At 40.3% G+C, this 20,243-nt stretch overlaps 1 protein-coding gene across 1 annotated transcript in view; it reads left to right on the forward strand.

Annotated features, from left to right (window-relative positions):
* Positions 1-20,001, forward strand: part of LOC127576166 (coiled-coil domain-containing protein 81-like) — a 59,176-nt gene extending 39,175 nt beyond the window's left edge. The window contains exons 10-14 of the mRNA XM_052026557.1: positions 4,130-4,237; positions 7,586-7,755; positions 10,789-10,867; positions 17,176-17,399; positions 19,872-20,001. Of these exons, the coding sequence (XP_051882517.1) occupies positions 4,130-4,237; positions 7,586-7,755; positions 10,789-10,867; positions 17,176-17,399; positions 19,872-20,001 (711 nt within the window). The remainder of the gene's footprint in view (positions 1-4,129; positions 4,238-7,585; positions 7,756-10,788; positions 10,868-17,175; positions 17,400-19,871) is intronic.
* Positions 20,002-20,243: the final 242 nt, after the last annotated feature.

Raw genomic sequence — 20,243 nt, forward strand, 5'->3', positions numbered from 1 at the left:
GACACCCTTGGAAAATCTGACCTGATGAATACATTGCTCAACAGAGGGGTCCAGTAGGATATGGTGCCTCTGAGAATTTTGTACGAGTAGGCTCCTCACAAATGGACATGTCTTTGCCTCTTGCCTCAAATTCTCCAAAGCACTCTGTGTGGCCAGTCATTGTCATAACAACATTTGCAGTGATTAATTGATGTCAGTAGTCTGACCACTGAGACACATTGAATAAGTATCTGAGCTGCGAACCCTGTTACTTTGTTATGCTTTGTGGATTCTGGAAGATGTTTGTGTGATCTCCAGTGTTTCCTGAAGGTTCCCATTCATGTCTTCAATTGCCAGCAAAGTGTTTCTTTAAATAACAGGAAAAAATAACAGTGTGATTTACTCTTCTTTTGTACCATGATGTTTCAGTAATGGTCATAGGTTGCACACAAATGCTCCAAGTTATTCCAGCAATGGCTTAAATGGATGCTGCATGAACAGCAATGTCATTATATCTACAAAATAGGGTGCCTACTGATCTAGTTTCTCAACATCAAGGTTTTCTTTTATCACAAAGAGTAACAGTAAATTATAGTGCATTATCCGGAGGTATTCAAGAGAAAACTGAAATATGTTGTAGTAGCAAGTAGAAGGAAACAATATTTTCATCTGCATTCTACCATGTCAAGTGATAACTAGAAGGACAGAGAAAATGCTTTAAGGATATTCCCAAAATCTCTTTGAAAGTTGGAATATAGCCACAGCTTCACATGGTTCTTCATTGCTTAAGACAACTCAAACTGGAGTAGAAATGTTTGTGAAGCCAGGAGCATGTGGAAACCAAGCACAAACAGTGGAAGGAAGTGTACAGTAATTCAAACCACCTATCCACACTGCTTGTGAAGCACTGTTTGCCCCTCCAGAGGCAGATCTGTAATCTTACATTGGACATATCATACAGCCCATATGTTCATAAGAAAATAGCAGGAGCAGGTCACTCTGTTTCTCAAGCCTGCTCTGAATTTAATATGATCACGGCCGATCTGCCCTATGCCTCATCTCCTCTTCTGTACCACTTTCCCATAGCTCTTAATTCCCTGACCTTTCAAAAAATTTAACTACTTCCTCTTTAAATGCCCACAATGATATGGTTTCTCCAGGGTGGACAAATTCCAGACATTGTACACTCTTTGCAATAAGTTTCTATGCACCTAATTTTTAAATGACCATCTCCTTTTCATATAGAACTCAAGGACTCATCCTTGACCTCAGGGGCCCACCAAAGACTTACCCTGTGTGCCAACTGTGGTGCTCTTACTAAGCTGATTTTCCTTCTCACAACTTGGGTGTAAGTCAGGCATGGTGCAATTAGTGTGAACTATTAGACCTGATTCAATCAGATTTACTGATTCTGGTCATGTGCATGGTTACGAAATAATCTCAGCACAGTCTGTACCCAATATCTCCACCTTCAGGTGACCTGCTCCCTCCCTGTCCCTTTTCTCTCTCCTCCTGATCTACCCAATTTCACCTACACTCACCCCACAGCCCCTTTCACCCTGTTTTTTTCCCTTCTTCTACCCACTCCATCTGCCCATCACCCACACATTCCTCCCACTGGTGCTCTCCCCCTACTGTTCCTTTCCTATCAGATTCCATCATCTGCAGTCCTTTGTTACCTTCACCTATCACCTCCCAGCCTCTGTCGCTATTCCCACTCTTCTCTCCTCCATCTGCCAATCATCGTCCTCACCTGGATCCACCTATCGCTTGCCAGCTCTCACTTCGCCCCTTCCCCTCACCTCTTCCTCTATCTTTCAGTCCAGATGAACTGACTTGACCAAAATGCTGACTGTCTATTTATCTCCACAGATGCTGCCTGAGCTTCTCCAGCAGCTTGTTTTTTTTGCTCCAGATTCCAGCATCGGTAGTCTCTTCTCTCCCCAATATAATGCCTAATACCTTGATGACAGAGAAGAAAATCTGCTACTGTTAGAGATCTTGGTGGCCTCTGTTTCTAATCCATGCTCCAATGTAGTTGTATATTTTTAAAAAAAGGGTAAGCCTGGTATCCTCATTGCCTGTTCGTATCCATCACATGAGTTGCTTAATTCCACCTCAATAATATTGTCCATTCTGCTCTAACTTCTGATTCATAATTTGAGATTTGAAAACTCCAATGCACTGCTGATGGAACATTTATCCTCCATTTTACATAAACATCACTAATGCAGCCAGGATCCTTTCCCACACTGAGTTTTAACTCCCTGCATGCTTTGGATGAGTAGGAGACAAGATGAACTTACTGGCCTAAATTTTAGGTCACAGCTTCTGGGTCTTATTTAAGTATCCATTGCTTCTTTTCTATTTTAGGTGGAACCAGGTGCTGAGTAGTTGCTGGCAGGCAAAGACGGTGATTTGGAGTGATGTACTCAGGAGGAAGTTCTTTTCAGGGTGAAATTGCAATGCAGCAGTGAGAAGCAAACTGTGAGATGTAGCATAGACCAGTGGCAGCAGTTTGGAATGATTCTGAGGCTGGAGCAAACCAAAATGACCGTGTCCTTGACTTCTGTGGATAAAATAGACCAGGGATGTGTGTGTGTCTATGTTTGATGTCAGAGCAGTTACTAACCTCATCGAGGACTGTCATTGCAAAGCCTAGCAGTGCAGACATTGGTCCTTGGGTAGGTGTAACTATGTTGCAGGGTCTCTGTAAACTATAGGTGGATAAGTTGATCATCCCTTTAACATCTCCATCCACATTTCAGAGTTTTTAGACTGTAGAATTGTTGATGCCATGCTGGAAAATGGAAGGTCATAGATTGAATTTGTGCTAAGACAGCTGAAAAGGGGCTCAATATTGCACTATTCTAAGTCAATCCTATCTTCAACTGCACAGCACCTTTTCTTTTACCTTTGTGAAAAATGAATGTCGAGGCCAATGACACTGTTGGTAAATTTCCCGTGAAACATTATTTCACAAGCCTTTGATATTGGGCCAGAACACAGGCCCTTTGTATTACATTTCCCTAGCAATAAATGATAATGTTCTGTTAGCTTTCCTGATTACTCGCTTTACCCCTGTACCAGCTTTTGTGTGTCGTGCACCAGGACACTCTGATTGCATTCCATCTCAGAACACTGCAGTCCCTCACCATTTAGATAATGCATTTCTTTTTCAGTTTTCCTGCCACAATGAACAACTTCACATTTTTCCACATTATGCTCTCATTTCCCTGATTTGTGCTCATTCATTTAAGCTACTTATATTCTTTTGTAGTCTTCTTATATTGTGTTTATGACTTAATTACCTAACCACATTTTTTTTCATCTGCAAATTTAGCAAGTAAATCTTAAGTGCCTTCATCTGTGTTATTTACATAACTGTTGAGTCCTTAACACCAATGCTTGAGGCACACCACTAGTTACATCTTACCAACCACAAAAAGACCCAGTTATGCCTATCCTCTGTTTCCTGTTAGACAGCTAATCATCTATCCATACATTTAATATCATAAGCTTATATTTTCTGCAGGAGCTTTTGAAATGGCACCTGACCAAATACTTTCTGGTAATCTAAATTTCCCAGTGTTCCTTCGTCCACCACTCATGTTACTTCTTCAAAGAACTGCAATAAATTGGTCAAAAGATGTTTTCCTTTTCACAAAACTATGTTGATTTTACTTGATTGCCACGAATTTTTTTAAGAACACTGATATAACAAGCATTAGTATTGAGCAGTCAACTTTTTAAGACCCCTGCTATAACTCTGCTTGGTAATTGCTTCTAACATTTTCCTTTACATAATTGCCTATTGTGCGTTTGCCAATGTCGATTTGCTGGTGACTTCCCTTCTAAATGGTGAGGGCCTGTGTGATGGCAGGTCCTGACACATTTTATGCTGTCATGTGATGAGCCAGAACATGCCCTGCCTACAAAATAGCTGAACGAAACTTTGAGAGCCAACTAAGCTACGACCTCAGTCTTCACTGCTTGTCAGAGTTGTCAAAAATATTGAATATTTTTAAATGTCGCTAACATAACTAGTAATTGTTTCTTCTTATTTTATTTACTTAAATAGCAATATGTTCTACAAATATTCTCTGATGGTATTTTGTTTTCATGGTATTTAATGTGCTTCCATCATCAGTGTGAACTGTTGGCTGGCAGAGAATATAACCAAAAGATTTCAGCATTCAACGTAGGAGTCGCTGAAGCCAAAAAGAGACGGAAGAATTCAAAATGCAAAGACGTCTATGTAAGACAGAAGCAGTAGACCAGAAATTGTTTTATTTACACATTTTTACATTAAAGAACTGCATTATATAGTAATCAAAGTCCAAATTCTTGAAATTATGAAATCTATAATTAGAGTATTTAAGACTATGCTAATTCATGATGGTTCATTTGTACTGGAGTGCGTGAATAGCACAGAAATTTTGTACACCGCCACCCACCCCCCACCCGCCCAAGCATTTTGACTCTAGGAAGCCACATCCTAGATTCTAGTGTTTATTCAGTAAGAGACCTAATCAGTTGTCATTAATGAGACTACTAAAGTCTAAAACAAAAATATAAGTTTTTCTTAAACATATGTAAAGCTGTGAGGAGCGGAAGTATTTCTCCTAGCACCATGTCACAACTCCTTTGTCAGCCGCTACTTTTCGGTTCCCCTTCCTTCGCCGACTTACCTGAGGACTTCTGGAGATGAGGTAAATAATTTAAGTTCAATGCAACTACTTGGGGGAACTGTGTCTGGAGTCGCAACAGATGAGGGTAGATCATTCTGATTGTGAGAGTAACTCAGACCGATTTAGAGCAGTCCTTGTGTTTGGATCTGGTTTAGAAGTGTGCCATCTAAAAATAGCCAATGATGAATTTGGTCACCAGAAGTGCTCTTGGTCAGTCTTATAATAGAATGATTTGTCAGTGCTCTGAAAGTGATCTGTTCGAGACTGCTATAGAAGCATTGGTAGTTAAAAATGTTAAAAGCTCTTTCTTTTGACTTGTGAAATGAGGCCTCAGTCCTCATCAATGTTTTTTCCTTTGAGCTCTGGATGCCAATTGGGTATCAGGTTGTTGGTTGCAAATTTCAAGGCCACCTAAATAACAATGACCTTCAGACAGATACTTTAATAGGAAATGGAGGAGTGGTGAAGCAGGGAATGTAGGCTGTAGTATGGAGCATGTAGAAGGATATGAATACATTGGAGAAAGTACAGAGGAGATCCACCAGGATGTTGTCTGGATTGGAGGGCTTTAGTTATTGGGAACGATCAGATAGGATGGGCTTGTTTTCCCTGGGGTGAAGGAGGCTGAGGGGTGACCTGATAGAAGCATATAAGATTGTGAAAGGCATAAATAGGCAGATAGTCAAAATCTATTTCCCATGGTAGGTGTATCAAAAACAAGTGGACATAGTTTCAAAGTGAAACATAAGAGTTTTAAAAGTGATCTTGGAGTAAGTTTTTTACATTTTTTTTTACATATACTGCCTTAGGAGTGAATTAGAGCATAGAAATGTACAGCACAGGAACAGAGTTTTTCACTCATGATGTCTGAGCCGACACTCATGCCAATTTGAACTAAACCCATCTGCCTGCACGTGGTCTATACCTCTCCGTGCCCTGCTTGTTCATGTGCCTCTCTAACTTCTTCTTAAACAGTGCTATCATATTTGCTTCCACCACTTCCCCTAGGAATGTGTTCCAAGCACCTACCACTCTGTGTAAAAAAAACTTGTCTGATGAATCTCTTTTAAATTTCTCCCCTCTCACTTTTATGCCCTCCAGTATTTGATATTTCCACCCTGGGTAAAACACTCGAACTATCTACCCTTTCTTTGCCTCTTGTAATTTTGTATACTTCTATCAGGTCGCTCCTCAGCCTCCTTTGCCCCAGGATAAACACTCCTATCCTATCCAATCTCCCCATAACTAAAGTCCTCCAATCCAGACCACATCCTGGTGAAGCTCCTCTGCACACTCTCCAGCACAATCACATCCCTCTACGTGTTCCATGGTACCAATCTTGGTGCTGTCAGCCTACATTCCCTCCTCTCTCACTCCTCCAGTGTGTGGTGGAATCAGATGCAATGATTATACTTAACAGGCTTTTAGACAGACCTTTAAATAGGCGAGGCATAGAAGGATGAGGTCCTAATGTGGGCATTTGGAATTAGTGTAGATGGGCAAAAAGGTCAGCATGGATGTGGTGGGTGGAAGGGCCCGTTTCTATGCTGTGCAACAATTTATGTAGAAGCATTCCCCTTCACATTAGAGCAAGTTACAATTCAAAATTACATTTTTGTGTTTGACCCCTCAGAAGTCTATTTAAGAACTGTTGGTTAGCTTGCATAGACCTATGGATTTTGTTGTGGAGTTATGAAACTTCTGATTAGTGAATGCGAATAGAACTAGTGGACTCCATACATTGGCCCCACCAATACTGAGAGTACTTAAGCCGTTCTCAGGATATGGGACATATCCTTGTGAAATTGACAAATTCAGAAGTTGCAGGCTCACATTATTCAGTTGTCCATATTGCTTGATAAACTGAGCTTTAAATACATGTATTTTAGTCAATGCTTGTTGTTGTGAGAATAGACTCTTGCACAACCAGATGTCTTACAAATAGATAAAAATATTAATAGTTTTGAATGTGCATTTTAAACAAGGTCAACCAAGAACAAAAATTGAAAAATTATTTTTGTAGTTTGCTTCCCTTTAGATCCATTAAGACCTGATGGATGTTTCATGGACAGGCAGCAGCTGCATTATTTGCCCATGGGATGTGCAAAGCACATAAAAAGGCAGCCTGTGACATGGTCTCCTAGGATGAAGCCCCAGCCCCAACTTCCCACAGACAATGAAGCAACCAGTCATGCTGAGTGATCATGGGTGGCCCCAGTCCCTGTGACCTTGGAGCTGAAGATCAAATGGGTCTGTGAACTCCATTTAATACTTCACAACTGCTTCAATCATTACACAGGGGTGCTGGCACCTACTTTTTTAAAATAAAAATTACTTGGATGCTTTTTTTACATGGTCTGGGGATCACACATTGTTGATTACTTTCAATGTGATGTACTACTTGTTTTATTATGAGTTCTTTACACAGGTCATAAATTCCACTGCTTAGATCTGATTCTGCCATTAAATGAGCTTTGTATGATGATGTCACCATGTGCATCAAATGTGGTGGGTACATGAAGCTTGCTCTAGGGGTGAATCATGATAGGAATTGTCTGGTCCAATTTCCTGATGAATGGAATTAGACTAAAAATAAGAATATAGAATGGATGTATAGGCTTCAAAACAGCAAGCACAGTCTTACCTTTATGTGTGATTCATGCATAAGAAAGGGTCCAACTTCTACACAGATGTAGGAAGCGTAACCCTTTAATTTCATTATATTTAGAACAATTATACATATCTGTGTTTTGTATTGGCAATATAGTTCTCTTTCTTTGCAAAATAATTATTTTAGAGTGTATATTATGAACTTACACATGAAGAAATACAATTGCTAAATTAATAATATTTTGAAAGTATGAGAATTTTATGCATTATGTATTCTTGAAGTAATGTTTGGTATTTTGTCTTAGAATGGATACATATTCCAAAAGAGACTTTTGACACCACCAGTCATTCTGAAGCAACAGCAATATGCACAGTGTCTGCAAAAACAGATGGAAGAGAAAAAACAAAGAGAGAACAGAAAGAAACAAGATGATGATTTTCTGGATCGCTTAGAACAAGTACAGTTAGCTGAAGAGTATGTGTTTTCAATTCATTCTTGGAATATTGGCTACATTATAAAGGCAGTATTTATTACCCATACAAAATAATCCTTAAGACATTAGGAAACAACCATACTTTAACTTTATTTGTTGATGTAGCAAGACCAAAGTTTGATGCCTGTACCTAATTGCTCTTCAAAAGGTGATGGTGAACTGTCTCCTTTAACCACTTCAATCCTTTTAGTGAAGAGACTCCCATCGTTAAATCAGGAGTGCTAAGGTGTTGACTTGAGGAAAGAATGAAAGTATATTTATAATTTAGAACGGTTTTCTACTTGGAGGGAAAATTACAGTTAATCTCATTCCAATGAATTTGCCCTTTTAGTTTCTTTGGACTGATGGCTTTTGAGAACTGTCAAAAATGCCCTGATGAGTTGCTGAAGTACATATTGCAGATTGTGCAGACTGCAATGGTGAGCTAGTTGCGGAGGCAGTGAAAATTTAGGGTGGCAGAAAGGATGTGGAAAACTGTTTTATCCTGATAGTACGGACTCTTGTTGGGTTTTCACTGATCCAGGCCAATGACTTGCCCAGATAAGTTTCAATAAGTCTCTGTTGGTGATGGTCATTGCCTACAATATATGTGCGTTGCCATATTAGTACACTGCCCAAATGTGCTACCTCCGACATGAACTGCTTCATGATCAGAGGAAGTGAGAATGGAATATGTGCTATGCAATCATTAATGAGCATCTGCACTTCTGACGTAATAGAGAGAAGGTCATTGAGGAAGCATCTGACAATGATTGGATACTGCAGAATTCCTAAATCAAAGGCCTGAGGATGGGTGAATCGACTCCAACAACCACAGCAGTCTTCTATGCAGAGTGTATGGCTCCAATCAGTGGAGTATTTTCCCTTAACCTTACTTCTGGAATTCGGTTCTTTTACCTATCTTTGGACAAAGGCTATAATATGGTCTGGAGCCCTGTGGTCCTGGGAAAAATCCAAACATTGCATCAGTAAGCAGGCTAAAGGTGAGAAAATGCTTCTTGATAGCATTGTTGGTGCCACCTTTTATCACTGCTGATGACTGAGCAGACACGAGGTGCAGATTAGTCGGATTGGCTTCGATTTGCTGTTTGCAGAAAACAGATTCTTGGGCAATTTTTCACATTTTTGGGTACGTTCCAATGCTGTAACTATATCTGAATAACTTGGCAGATTCTGGAAGACAAACACAACACAATGACTGTGTGGTCATCAGTCCTACCAATAATTCCAGGACAGATATAGATTGTTGAGGGTGCAGTAAAATACATTTTTGTCTCATGTTAATTCTCTTGCACTTACCCAGTCTGGCAGCTACATCCTTCAAATATCAATCGGTCAGTGCTGATATTACCAAATCCACCTAAATAATGTGAAGGACATTAGAAGTACCCCACCCAGTAATTTTTTATCTTTGCTGTTCAAGTTGTGTTCAATATGGAGTACTGATTTATCAGTGGGGGAGGAGAATAGGTTATAATCAGCAGCGTGTCTCCTTGCTTGCTATGATTTGATACTGTGTTAATGCTGAGGACACGCATAGACCTGGCATCATTGATGAGAACTCACATCTTAAACAGCCATTTTGGTTTAATCTATCTTCTGTTTCGAGGAATAGTCTCTTAGAGGCAGTTTGCAAGGTATTATTGTTTATTTTCTTTTGATACAAATAAAAAGCTGTAGTTCATACATAGCTGCTATCAAGCTCACATACATTAACTTTGTGGCTCCGTTGGTAGCACACTTGGCTCTGAACTCAGAAGGTATGAGGTTCAGGTTCCATTATAGAAACTTGAGTACAAAGATCAGGACTGAGTGTTATCTATTTTGAGAAAGTGTGGCACTGTGGAGTTGCTGATTTTATATTTGACATTGCATCAAGATGCTTTGTTTGCTCACGTAAATGGATATAACAAAAAATACGGTGAAACTAAATTGTAGAATATTTATCTGTTACTCAACAGTACTAAAAAACAGATTATTTGGTTATTGCTGCTGGTGGGAGCCTTGCTGTGAGCAAATTGGCTGCTGTATTTTGCAACATAGTGACCAAGCTTCAAAAGTACTCCTTTGGGTGGAATTTGCTTGGAGATATTCCGAAAGGGATGTGTGTTTATATAAATGCACATCCTTGTTTCCTTTCTTTGAGTAATTTATTGTAATCGTCAATAAAAGGACTGTGGCGGTTCAAGAGAGCACTTCACCACTTCTCAGGGCAAATAGGGATGGGAAATAAATGGTGGCAATGCCCAGATACAAAAACGAATACGGAGAAAATATATTATCCAGTAGTACTCTAGCACATGTTTCAGTAGCTGACAGAATAACAATGTTGGAAGAGACTTGAAATAACAAAGAGAGAGAGAAAAAATAAAGAAATGATTCATAGATGTTGTAATTTCAAAAGATTTTACTGTCAGTCTTTTAATGATAATAATTATTGGGAGCCTCAGGCAGAATGTTGACTCTACAGATTTATTTCTGCATTTAAAGCAACTGGGATGCTTTGCCAGATAATGTATATTTCCTTAGATTATACAATGGCCATGTCAATTATTATTTCTATTCTTCCTAACCTTCAATGGACTCTGCACCCAAAATATTGATATGAAAATTCATATTCTCCTCTGCAAATCTCTATGTAATCTTACTCTGTTCTACTTTTGTAATTTCCACCAGCCCCATGTCTCTATCCTGGATGCACATCCATCTAGCTACAATCATCTCTTCTCCAACAGGGACTTCGCTCATTACATTCATGCACTCCTGAATCCATTCTCTATCTCTCTCTCCCTATACCTAATCAAAAATTGCCTCTTCAATCATTTTTTGGTAAACTTTCTCAAGTTCTGTGTGATGGCTGTTCTTTCTTGCAAAATATATTTTGTTGCTTTAAGGCACACAGTGACACTATCTTATTGTTAAGTAAAATATTCCACGCATAGTCAAAAGCTATTATTGTCTTCATTAAAAAAATGCCCATAACTGTTGTCCAAGGAATATCTTTTATTTTACAGTCTTGCTATCCAGAGAGAAATGTATCTAAAGGAGAAGCAGGAACAAAAAGAAGCCTATAAAATTGCATTGGATATACAGGTAAAGAACTGTGCATTCAGATGTAGGGCAACTGTAAAAACGATTGTTTAAGATGTTCATGTAAAACAATATACTAGAGGAAGCAATATAGCAACTTTTGAGGATTAACTCTTTGAAAAATCAGTCCTCCTCTTAGAATGCTGTGGCTGCAGGACTTCTTGAACTGTTTTAAACACTTTTATCAAGATAATTTTATTTGTCCTGCTAAACAATATACAAAAGTAAAGTAACACCATGATCAAGGTGTAAATTTGACAAATGTTGATGTTTCTTCAAGAATTAGTGTTACCATCAGCAATATTGCAAAAATGGACCATCTTGACAAACATATGCTGCACATCTGGGCTATGTGATGCCTCAATTAGACTATTTGTTCTATTATTGATTACCAAAAGCAGAAGTATTCCTTTGCCAAGATAACTATCACTCTTCATAAATGTACATTTTGATTATGTTTTACATTTAACAAAGAGCTTAACATAACATAACAGAAGAAATATGAAAACGCAGAAGGAGTTGATCTCATCTTATTCCCTTTAACTACTTTCGGGTGTTATTTTAATAATTCCAACTAATTCACACTTACCTTAAAGAAGTTGGTTCAAACCCCATGATGCCTTTGAGTTGCTGGGATTAAAGTAAGTTTATATGAACCTTTAATCACATTGTGCCCTTTTGCACTGATGGAGGATTGCCTATTTTTAAAGAAAAAATATTTTGCATATGAAAGAGAGAAAAAAACTGAAAAAAATATAGTCCACAAGAATTGGAAAAAAGTAATGGATTGTGTGTAAAATAGTCAGGAAGGGGCAAATTACTGTGAAGCCAAGAGCATCAGGTAGGAATAGGATGGCGATAGTGATCTGGGTAAAGGCATATATTAATGCACTTTTGAGGATTAATATTTTGGAAAAACAAGGACCCAGTGCCCTTGAAAGCTTAGTTGATTAGCAGCTCCATACATAGAACCAAATAGAGAAGAGAAGTTATTTTTTTCCTTACTTTAGTATCAAATATCATCGTTCTTTGAAATTTGGAATGCACATATCAACCATGAGCAACAATGAGCAACAATGATCACCAAGCCTGTCAAAAATATTCAGACAACAGAATATTCAAATGTGTTGTCAAAATATGCTGCGGTAACTTTCTGCTCTTGTCCATGAATAGTTGGCTGACCTTAGAAAACTTTCTAGGAATGGGTGAGCAATTAATGAAGGGCTTTAATGCACTGGAACCATACCTGAAAACTCTGGGTACAAGTTACAGAGCTCACTCAGGACTCTTCTCCTGGATGAGGCTAGGCACAGGACCACTTGAGCAAATGATCAGGATGGGGAGGGGTTGAGGCATTGGAGCTGAGCACTTGGCTAATTGCCCAGAGATGTAGTCAGCTATCGAGAGTAGAAGAGCAGTGGAAGCTAGTCATTGGTGTAAAGGAAAAGGAGGCATCCTGTGGAGGTCAGGGGAGGGAGACTGCTTATGGAGGTGGAGAAAGAAAGACTGCCAATGAAGGTAAATCTGCTCATGCAGGTGAGGGCTTTATCCGTGGAATTGGAGGCAAGGAAATTACCCATTGAGATGTGGGTATTGGTGGAAGGGGTCCATCCAGCAGCATTGGTGGAGGAGCACCAACCCATGGTATTGGTTAAAGCGCATTAGCCTGTTGCATTTCTGGAGGGGCACTGGCCTGTTGCATTGCTGGGGATATGGAATGAACTGTCAGAGGAAATGGTTGAGCCAGGTACAATAATAACATTTAATAGACATTTGGATAAGTACGTGGATAAGAGGGGTTTCACAAGATCACAAGACAAGGGAGCAGAAGCAGGCCATTCGGCCCATCGAGTCTGCTCCAAGGAAAGGGAAATAGAAATGAGAAATGGGGAATGGGGGAAGAAGAAGAGAAAAGAAAACTATTCTAATCCCAATTTCCGGCCTTATCCCCATATCCCTTGATATCCTGACTATTTAGATACCTGTCTATCTCCTCCTTGAACGCCCCCCACTGATCTGGCCTCCACTGCTGTACGTGGCAAGGAGTTCCACAAATTCACCACCCTTTGGCTAAAGAAATTTTTTCTCATCTCTGTTTTGAAACTGTACCCTCTAATTCTAAGATTGTGCCCTCTGATCCTGGACTCACCCACCAAGGGAAACAGCCTAGCCACATTTACTCTGTCCTTTCCTATCAATATTTTAAATGTCACTATGAGCTCCCCTCTCATTTTTCTGTACTCCAGTGAGTACAGTCCAAGAGCCGACAAACGCTCCTCATACGTAAGCCCTTTCATTCCTGGAATCATCCTCGTAAATCTCCTCTGAACCCTCTCCAACGTCAACACATCCTTCCTAAGATGTGGGGCCCAAAACTGCGCACAATATTCCAATGAGGCCTCACTGGTGCCCCTAGAGCCTCATGAACACTTCCTTACTTTTATACACTATACCTCTCAAAATGAACGCCAACATAGCATTCGCTTTCTCTACCACCGATCCGACCTGGTGGTTAGCCTTCAAGGTATCCTGCACGAGTACCCCCAACTCCCTTTGTACTTCCGTGCTTTGGATCTTCTCTCCTCCTAGATAATAATCTGCCCACTTATTTCTGCTTCCAAAGTGTACAACTGCACATTTCCCTACATTGAATCTCATCTGCCATTTCCTTGCCCATTCTCCTAAACTGTCTAGGTCCCTCTGCAACCTTCCTATCTCTTCAATATTCCCTACTCCTCCCCCTATCTTGGTGTCATCCGCAAACTTAGCCACGAAACCATTTATTCCATCATCCAAATCGTTAATGTACAAGGTAAAAAGGAGCGGTCCCAACACCAACCCCTGCAGCACACCACTAGTAACCGGTAACCAACCACAACGAGATCCTTTTATTTCCACTCTTTGCTTCCTGTCAACCAGCCAATGCTCCACCCATTCTGTTATCCTACCCGTAATTCCATGACCTCTCATCTTATTAATCAGTCTCTTGTGAGGCACCTTATCAAAGGCCTTTTGAAAGTCTAAATACACAACATCTACCGCCTCTCCCTTATCCACCTTACCTGTGATTTCTGCAAAAAACTCCAATAGGTTGGTCAGGCAGGATCTTTCCTTCACAAAACCATGTTGGCTAGGACCTATCTTGCCTTGCGCCTCTAGGTATTCCATAACCCCGTCTTTGAGGATAGATTCCAATAACTTTCCCACCACTGACGTCAGACTAATAGGTCTGTAATTTCCTTTATGCTGCCTCCCACCTTTCTTATACAACGGAACTACATTTGCGACCCTCCAGTCCTCCGGAACCACGCCAAAATCTATGGATTTCTGGAAAATTATCGCCAATGCCTCTGCTATCTCTAAGCCACCTCCTTCAGACCCGGGGATGCACCTCATCTGGTCCGGGAGACTTATCAGTCTTTAGCCCATTTAGTTTTCCTAGCACCTTCTCCCTAGTAATCTTAACTGAACTCAACTCCATTTTGTGAGACTCCTGACTAACCGGCACATTGCTGATGTCCTCCACGGTGAAGACCGATGCAAAATATTCATTCAATTCCTCTGCCATCTCTCTATCATCCATTATAATAGTTCCTGCACCGTTATCAATTGGTCCTATATCAACCCGTGTCTCTCTTTTACACCTTATGTATTTAAAAAAACTCTTAGTATCCTTTCGAATGTTATCCGCCAACTTCCTTTCATAATTCATCTTTTCTTTCCTAATGACCTTCTTAGTTTCTCTCTGCAGGTTTTTAAAAGCTTCCCAGTCTTCTCTGCTTTCCCACTAATTTTTGCTTCTTTGAACGCCGCCCCTTTTGCTTTTATTTTAGCCTTCACCTCTCTCGTTATCCACATTTGTGCCTTTTTTCCATTAAACACCTTTTTTCTTGGAATATATCTATCCTGCAATTTCCTTATTTCCTGTAGTAAATTCCTTCCATTTCCCCTCTGCCGTCCCTCCAGCCAGCTTACTCTTCCAATCAATTAGGGCCAACTCCTCTCTCATACCATTGTAATTTCCTTTGTTCCACTGAAATATCGATACACCAGTTATCAGCTTCTCCTTCTCAAACTTGAAACTGAACTCAATCATATTGTGATCACTGGTTCCCAGTGTTCCTTTACCTTTAGTTCCCTAATCACCTCCGGTTCATTACACAGCACCCAATCCAAAACAGCCGATCCCCTGGTGAGCTCTTCAACAAGTTGCTCTAGAAAAACGTCCCTTAGACATTCCACAAAACTCCCTCTCCTGAGTACTACAGCCATTCTGGATTTCCCAGTCCACCTTCATGTTAAAATCCCCCATAATTATCTTCACATTGTCACTCTGGCATGCTTTTTTCTATCTCAAACTACAATTTATCGTCCACTTGCTGACTGCTATTAGGGGGCCTATTATATGACTGCTACTATTGTCCTTTTACCCTTGCTATTTCTTAGCTCCACCCACAAGGATTCCACCTCCTCTAACCCAATATCCTTCCTTTCTGTTGATTTTATATCACTACTAACCATCATGGCCACACCTCCCCCTCTGCCTACCCGCCTATCCTTCCTATACACTGTGTACCCCTGGACATTCAGTTCCCAATCACATCCATCATAAAGCCATGACTCGGTGATTGCCACAATGTCGTATTTATTAACCTGTAGTTGTGCCACTAGGTCATCTACTTTATTCCTAATACTACGTGCATTTAAATATAGTACGTTTAGTCCGGTATCTGCTAATTAATTTTGTTGTACTTCTAGTGTTTCAGCAGATTATCCTGGCTTTCCACCTGTCTAGCCTTCTTAACCATCTTCACTACATACTACCTTAGACATGTTCCTATATACCTCATCCCCTATCCTAACATTCTGTATCCTAACATCCTGACTTCTTGTACTTCTATTATTCAGCAAATTATCCTGACTTCTCACCTGCCTGTCCTTCTTGTTCATCCTCATTGGACTTGTTTCTATAAACTCCCTCCTTTACCTTAGCATCTTGTAACCTAACATCCTGGTTCCATTCCCCTGCCAGATCAGTTTAAACCCTCCCCTACAACTAAATCAAACATTCCCGCCAAGATATTGGAACCTCTGGAGTTTAGGTGCAACCTATCCTTAGCGAATAGGTCATGCCTCCCCCAAAAAAGGTCCCAATTATCCAAAAATCTGAAGGCCCTGCCCCCTGCACCAGTCACTGCAGCCACGCATTCATCTGCCAGAGCTTTCTATTCTTCCAATCATTGACACATGGCACAGGTAGTAATCCTGAGATTACTACCCTTGAGGTCCTACTTCTCAACCTTCTCCCCAATGCTTTGTATTCCTCCTTCAGGACCTCTTCTCTTTTTCTACCTATGTCATTGGTACCTACATGTACCAAGACTTCTGGCTGCTCACCCTCTACCCTCAGAATATTCTGGACCCGGTCCGTGATATCCCGTACCCTGGCACCAGGGAGGCAACACACCATCCGAAACTCATTGTTGCTATCGCAGAATCTGCTATCCGTACCCCTTACTATAGAATCCCCAATAACCACTGCATTTTGCTTCCTCCGCTGGACCACAGTACCAGGCACGGAGTCAAAGTCCCGGTTGCTGAGGTCTTCCTCTATCAGGTCATCCTCTCCAACCAAATCTAAAATGAGATATCGGTTTTTGAGGGGGACCGCCACAGAGGTGCTGTCTACAAACTCTTTATAACTCCTATCTATTTCCTGCTCGCTCTCCCTAACCAACCGAAGGTCATCGAGCTGCAGCTCCAGACTCTCAATCCGTTCCTTGAGGAGCCGCATCTCGGTGCACTTTGTACAGATGTAGTTATCGGGGAGTCTGGTAGTCTCCCAGGGTCCCCACATCTGACACTCCAAACATAAGAGAGATGTAGGCCAAACGTGAGCAAATGGGACTAGTTTGGTGGGCAGGCACGGTAGTTTAGTGGTTAGTGTAACGCTATTACAGCGCCAGCAACCCGGGTTCAATTCTGGCCACTGTCTGTAAGGAGTTTGTACGTTTTCCCCATGTCTGCATGAGTTTCCTCTGGGTGCTCCGGTTTCCTCCCACATTCCAAAAGATGTACGGGTTAGGAAGTTGTGGGCACGCTATGTTGGCGCCGGAAGTGTGGCGACACTTGCGGGCTGCCCCCAGAACACTCTACGCAAAAGATGCATTTCACTGTGTGTTTCGATGTACATGTGACTAATAAAGATATCTTATCTTATCCATGGTTTGAATGGATGAATTGGGCTGAAGGGCCTGTTTCCATGCTGTATTACTCTGTCCCTATGTAATTACTAATCCATCTATATCTAGCGAAAAGAGAAATCACGTCAGTTGCCAGCATTTGTCCCTGATTCTTCTGGGCCAATCTTTGGTAGTTCTGACTTACCTGGAAAGTCAGAAGAACAAAAGCAAGCTGCACGTAATCTTTATAAGGACCAGATGCAGGCTGCAGCTGATCGTAAGAGAGATGTCATTCTGAATCAAATCTATGAACAGAAAGCTGAGTCGGAAATGCTGGAAAGAAACAGGAAAGGGTAAGTTAAGGCATACTTTCCAGGTCTGATCTTTTGCTGTTTTGACCTGCCTCTGCTTTATAAATGTGTTTATATTTCTGATAGAACACTGGCAAAGTACTTAAGTTGGAACTGTTGACGTTTTAGCCAATGGCTTCATCAAATGCCCAGTAGATTCAATCATTCTCTTTAAACTGCAAGTACAGGGGAAAGGATTGAATTTGTTTCCCCATTTATTGCTACAGTTATTTGTTGTCCTTATAAAGTTGAAATGTAAAGGAATACAGTCACCATCTTGTCCCATGCAGTGATGCCCTCTATATAAACTTGGATATGCAAAGGAAGTATATGAGAGATATTCCTGGGGATTTTAATTGGCTGGCAGCGCGAATGAGGCAAACATCTTATCCGGAACATTATCATGTTCATATTTTTTTAAGATGCAGGATAATTGTCATCAGAAATAGCATTAATGGGTATTTAAGAAATGTCCATGTGATTAATTAATGTAAAATCAGGTCAAAAATGGAGGGTCAAATCATAATATTAGCATTTTGTTTTAAACACCGCTATTAACCACAAGCATAGGTCAGTGCTTATCAGGAAATATCCTCTCAAACTATTCCTGATTACAGGTGAAAAATGGCCATTTCTTTGGGGTACATGTGTCTTTCGGGAAAAGAAATGAAATAAAAGTGTCAAAGTTCCTTCAGTTGTTCAGTCGATGGTTGAGCTAAAGTTATATGATTGTCTCAAGTTTAAATCACTCTCAAGCACTGCATCTTTGTTTGCAACTGTAAAATCTAAGGCAGTCAAGTGGCAAAAGTCTATAAAAAGGATGAAATGGAAAAGAGTGAATTGGAAAGTTACTTTAAAATCATGTAAGATGAAGTGGTGTAGGTAGCATATATAATTTCTATTTATGCATAACTCACATTCTACTGATTGAAATAATTTGAGCATTAGTGTGGCTCTACATGTCTGTACTGACCACACCTCACCACATTTTGACATCTGCCCTCAGAATGATAAAATAAACATTTGTGCACAAAACATAAATACCCAACCTAAATTTTGGAGAATTGCTTTTGTTGCCTCTCGGAGCCATACCATTATACAAGTATGTTTGGAATAGTATAGAGTGGAATTAGACCCCTCAGAAATATGGCAACCAGGCCATTTAGGGTTCATCTGGCATTTCCCAGCCAGAGATGTATCTGTGACAGTTCTGAATTTGTAATAAACAGTGAAACAGGCACCGGTGGATGTTTCACCTGAAGTCTGGCACTGATGATGGTACAGTACTGCTTCAGTATAAGGCTTTGAGTTTAGGCTTGAGTCATTAACTAAATATGTGGCAAGAGTGTGATTGTAGGAGTGATGTAGCAACAGCTGATTGTAGGATTAATGAATCTGGTATAGTTTTGATGAGATTTTGTGTCAGGTAGTTAGTTTTGGGCAAAAGCACTTTTACCTGGTTAGTTTGATTACCAACAAATAAAATTGTTAAAAATATTTCCACTGAAGTGTCTTGGACACTATTTGTAGATACCCTGTGTATCATTTGAACTTTGAATTTGGAGAAGGTAAATTTTCTCCAGTTATAGAGATAATGTTGAAGCTGTGGGTCAGAAGATTGTACGTTCTAGAAATATCCATGGATTTGTAATACTATGGAAACAAAGGATTGCAGATGCTGGAATCTAGATGAAAAACATTATGATGCTGGAGGAACTCAGCAGGCCAGACAGCAGGCAGTCAACGTTTTGGGTCAGGATCCTTCCTCAGGACTCTTTTGCCCACCTATCACTGCTCTGCTTTTCTCTGCTATATATTGGGCTTCCCCTTTTCCTATCTTCAGTCCTGAGGAAGGCTCCTGACCCGAGACATTGACCACCTGCTTTTCTCCAAAGATGCTGCCTGGCCTGCTGAGTTCCTCCGGCATCATCGTGTTTTTCATGGATTTAACCAGCTGACATCCCACTGCAGAATTAGGGAATGTTGCACTATTGGAGGCGCTGCCTTATAAAAGGGACTTAAACTGTTTATCTGAATGTAAGAAAAAGAAAGCCTTTCACAATTTCAGGATGTTCCAAATTAATTATAACAATAAAGTACTTTTGAACTTGCTTAAGAATAAATCAATATGACTGAAACAGATTTTTGATCACTAATGGAACATATACAGGCCCTCCTCAGCTTACGAACACCCGACTTATGTACAGCCCATACATACGAGCAATTGTTTGGGAGACCGGCAGTATGGATTTGCCAGCTGCTGTGGGGCTGCAGGGATATATTGCCGCTTGGCAACTCAGCTCGCTGCTGCACTTCTGACAAGTTCAAACAGTTCACAGGAACAGAAGGCTGCCATAACCTGGAACGACCTGTTGAATATGTTCCCTTTGCACAGTTTGATAAATATGATACCTAACAGGGGGAAAACACTAATCTGTCACTCTGTTACTAATCATATTTAAATATTTTCCACAGCTTAATAGAGGAACATAGAAGGCAGTATGAAAATTTACAGAGAATACGTAAAACTTTAGAGGAAGCCTGGGATGAAAATGTAACTATGAAACGATTGAAAGACTATGAACAAAAACAACATTCAAAGTAAGATGATGAAACTATCACAATCATAAATTACGCTATAATTCAAATTTAGTAGTGTTTGTAGTAATTCCACCATCTGTAGCATTAATATTGTGGTGATTAATTTAAATAAGTGCTTAAAGCTTCTCCCAAGGCCTATGCATCCTAATAGTAGGTAGGATAACCCTCAAGTTTTTGAAGTTTAATATGCAAAAACACCAAAAGAATTCAACTGCATTAGCAATGCTTGAGGTTGTTACAGTTTTC

This window comes from Pristis pectinata, chromosome 11 (assembly GCF_009764475.1).
Source record: "Pristis pectinata isolate sPriPec2 chromosome 11, sPriPec2.1.pri, whole genome shotgun sequence".
Taxonomy (NCBI): Eukaryota; Metazoa; Chordata; class Chondrichthyes; order Rhinopristiformes; family Pristidae; genus Pristis; species Pristis pectinata.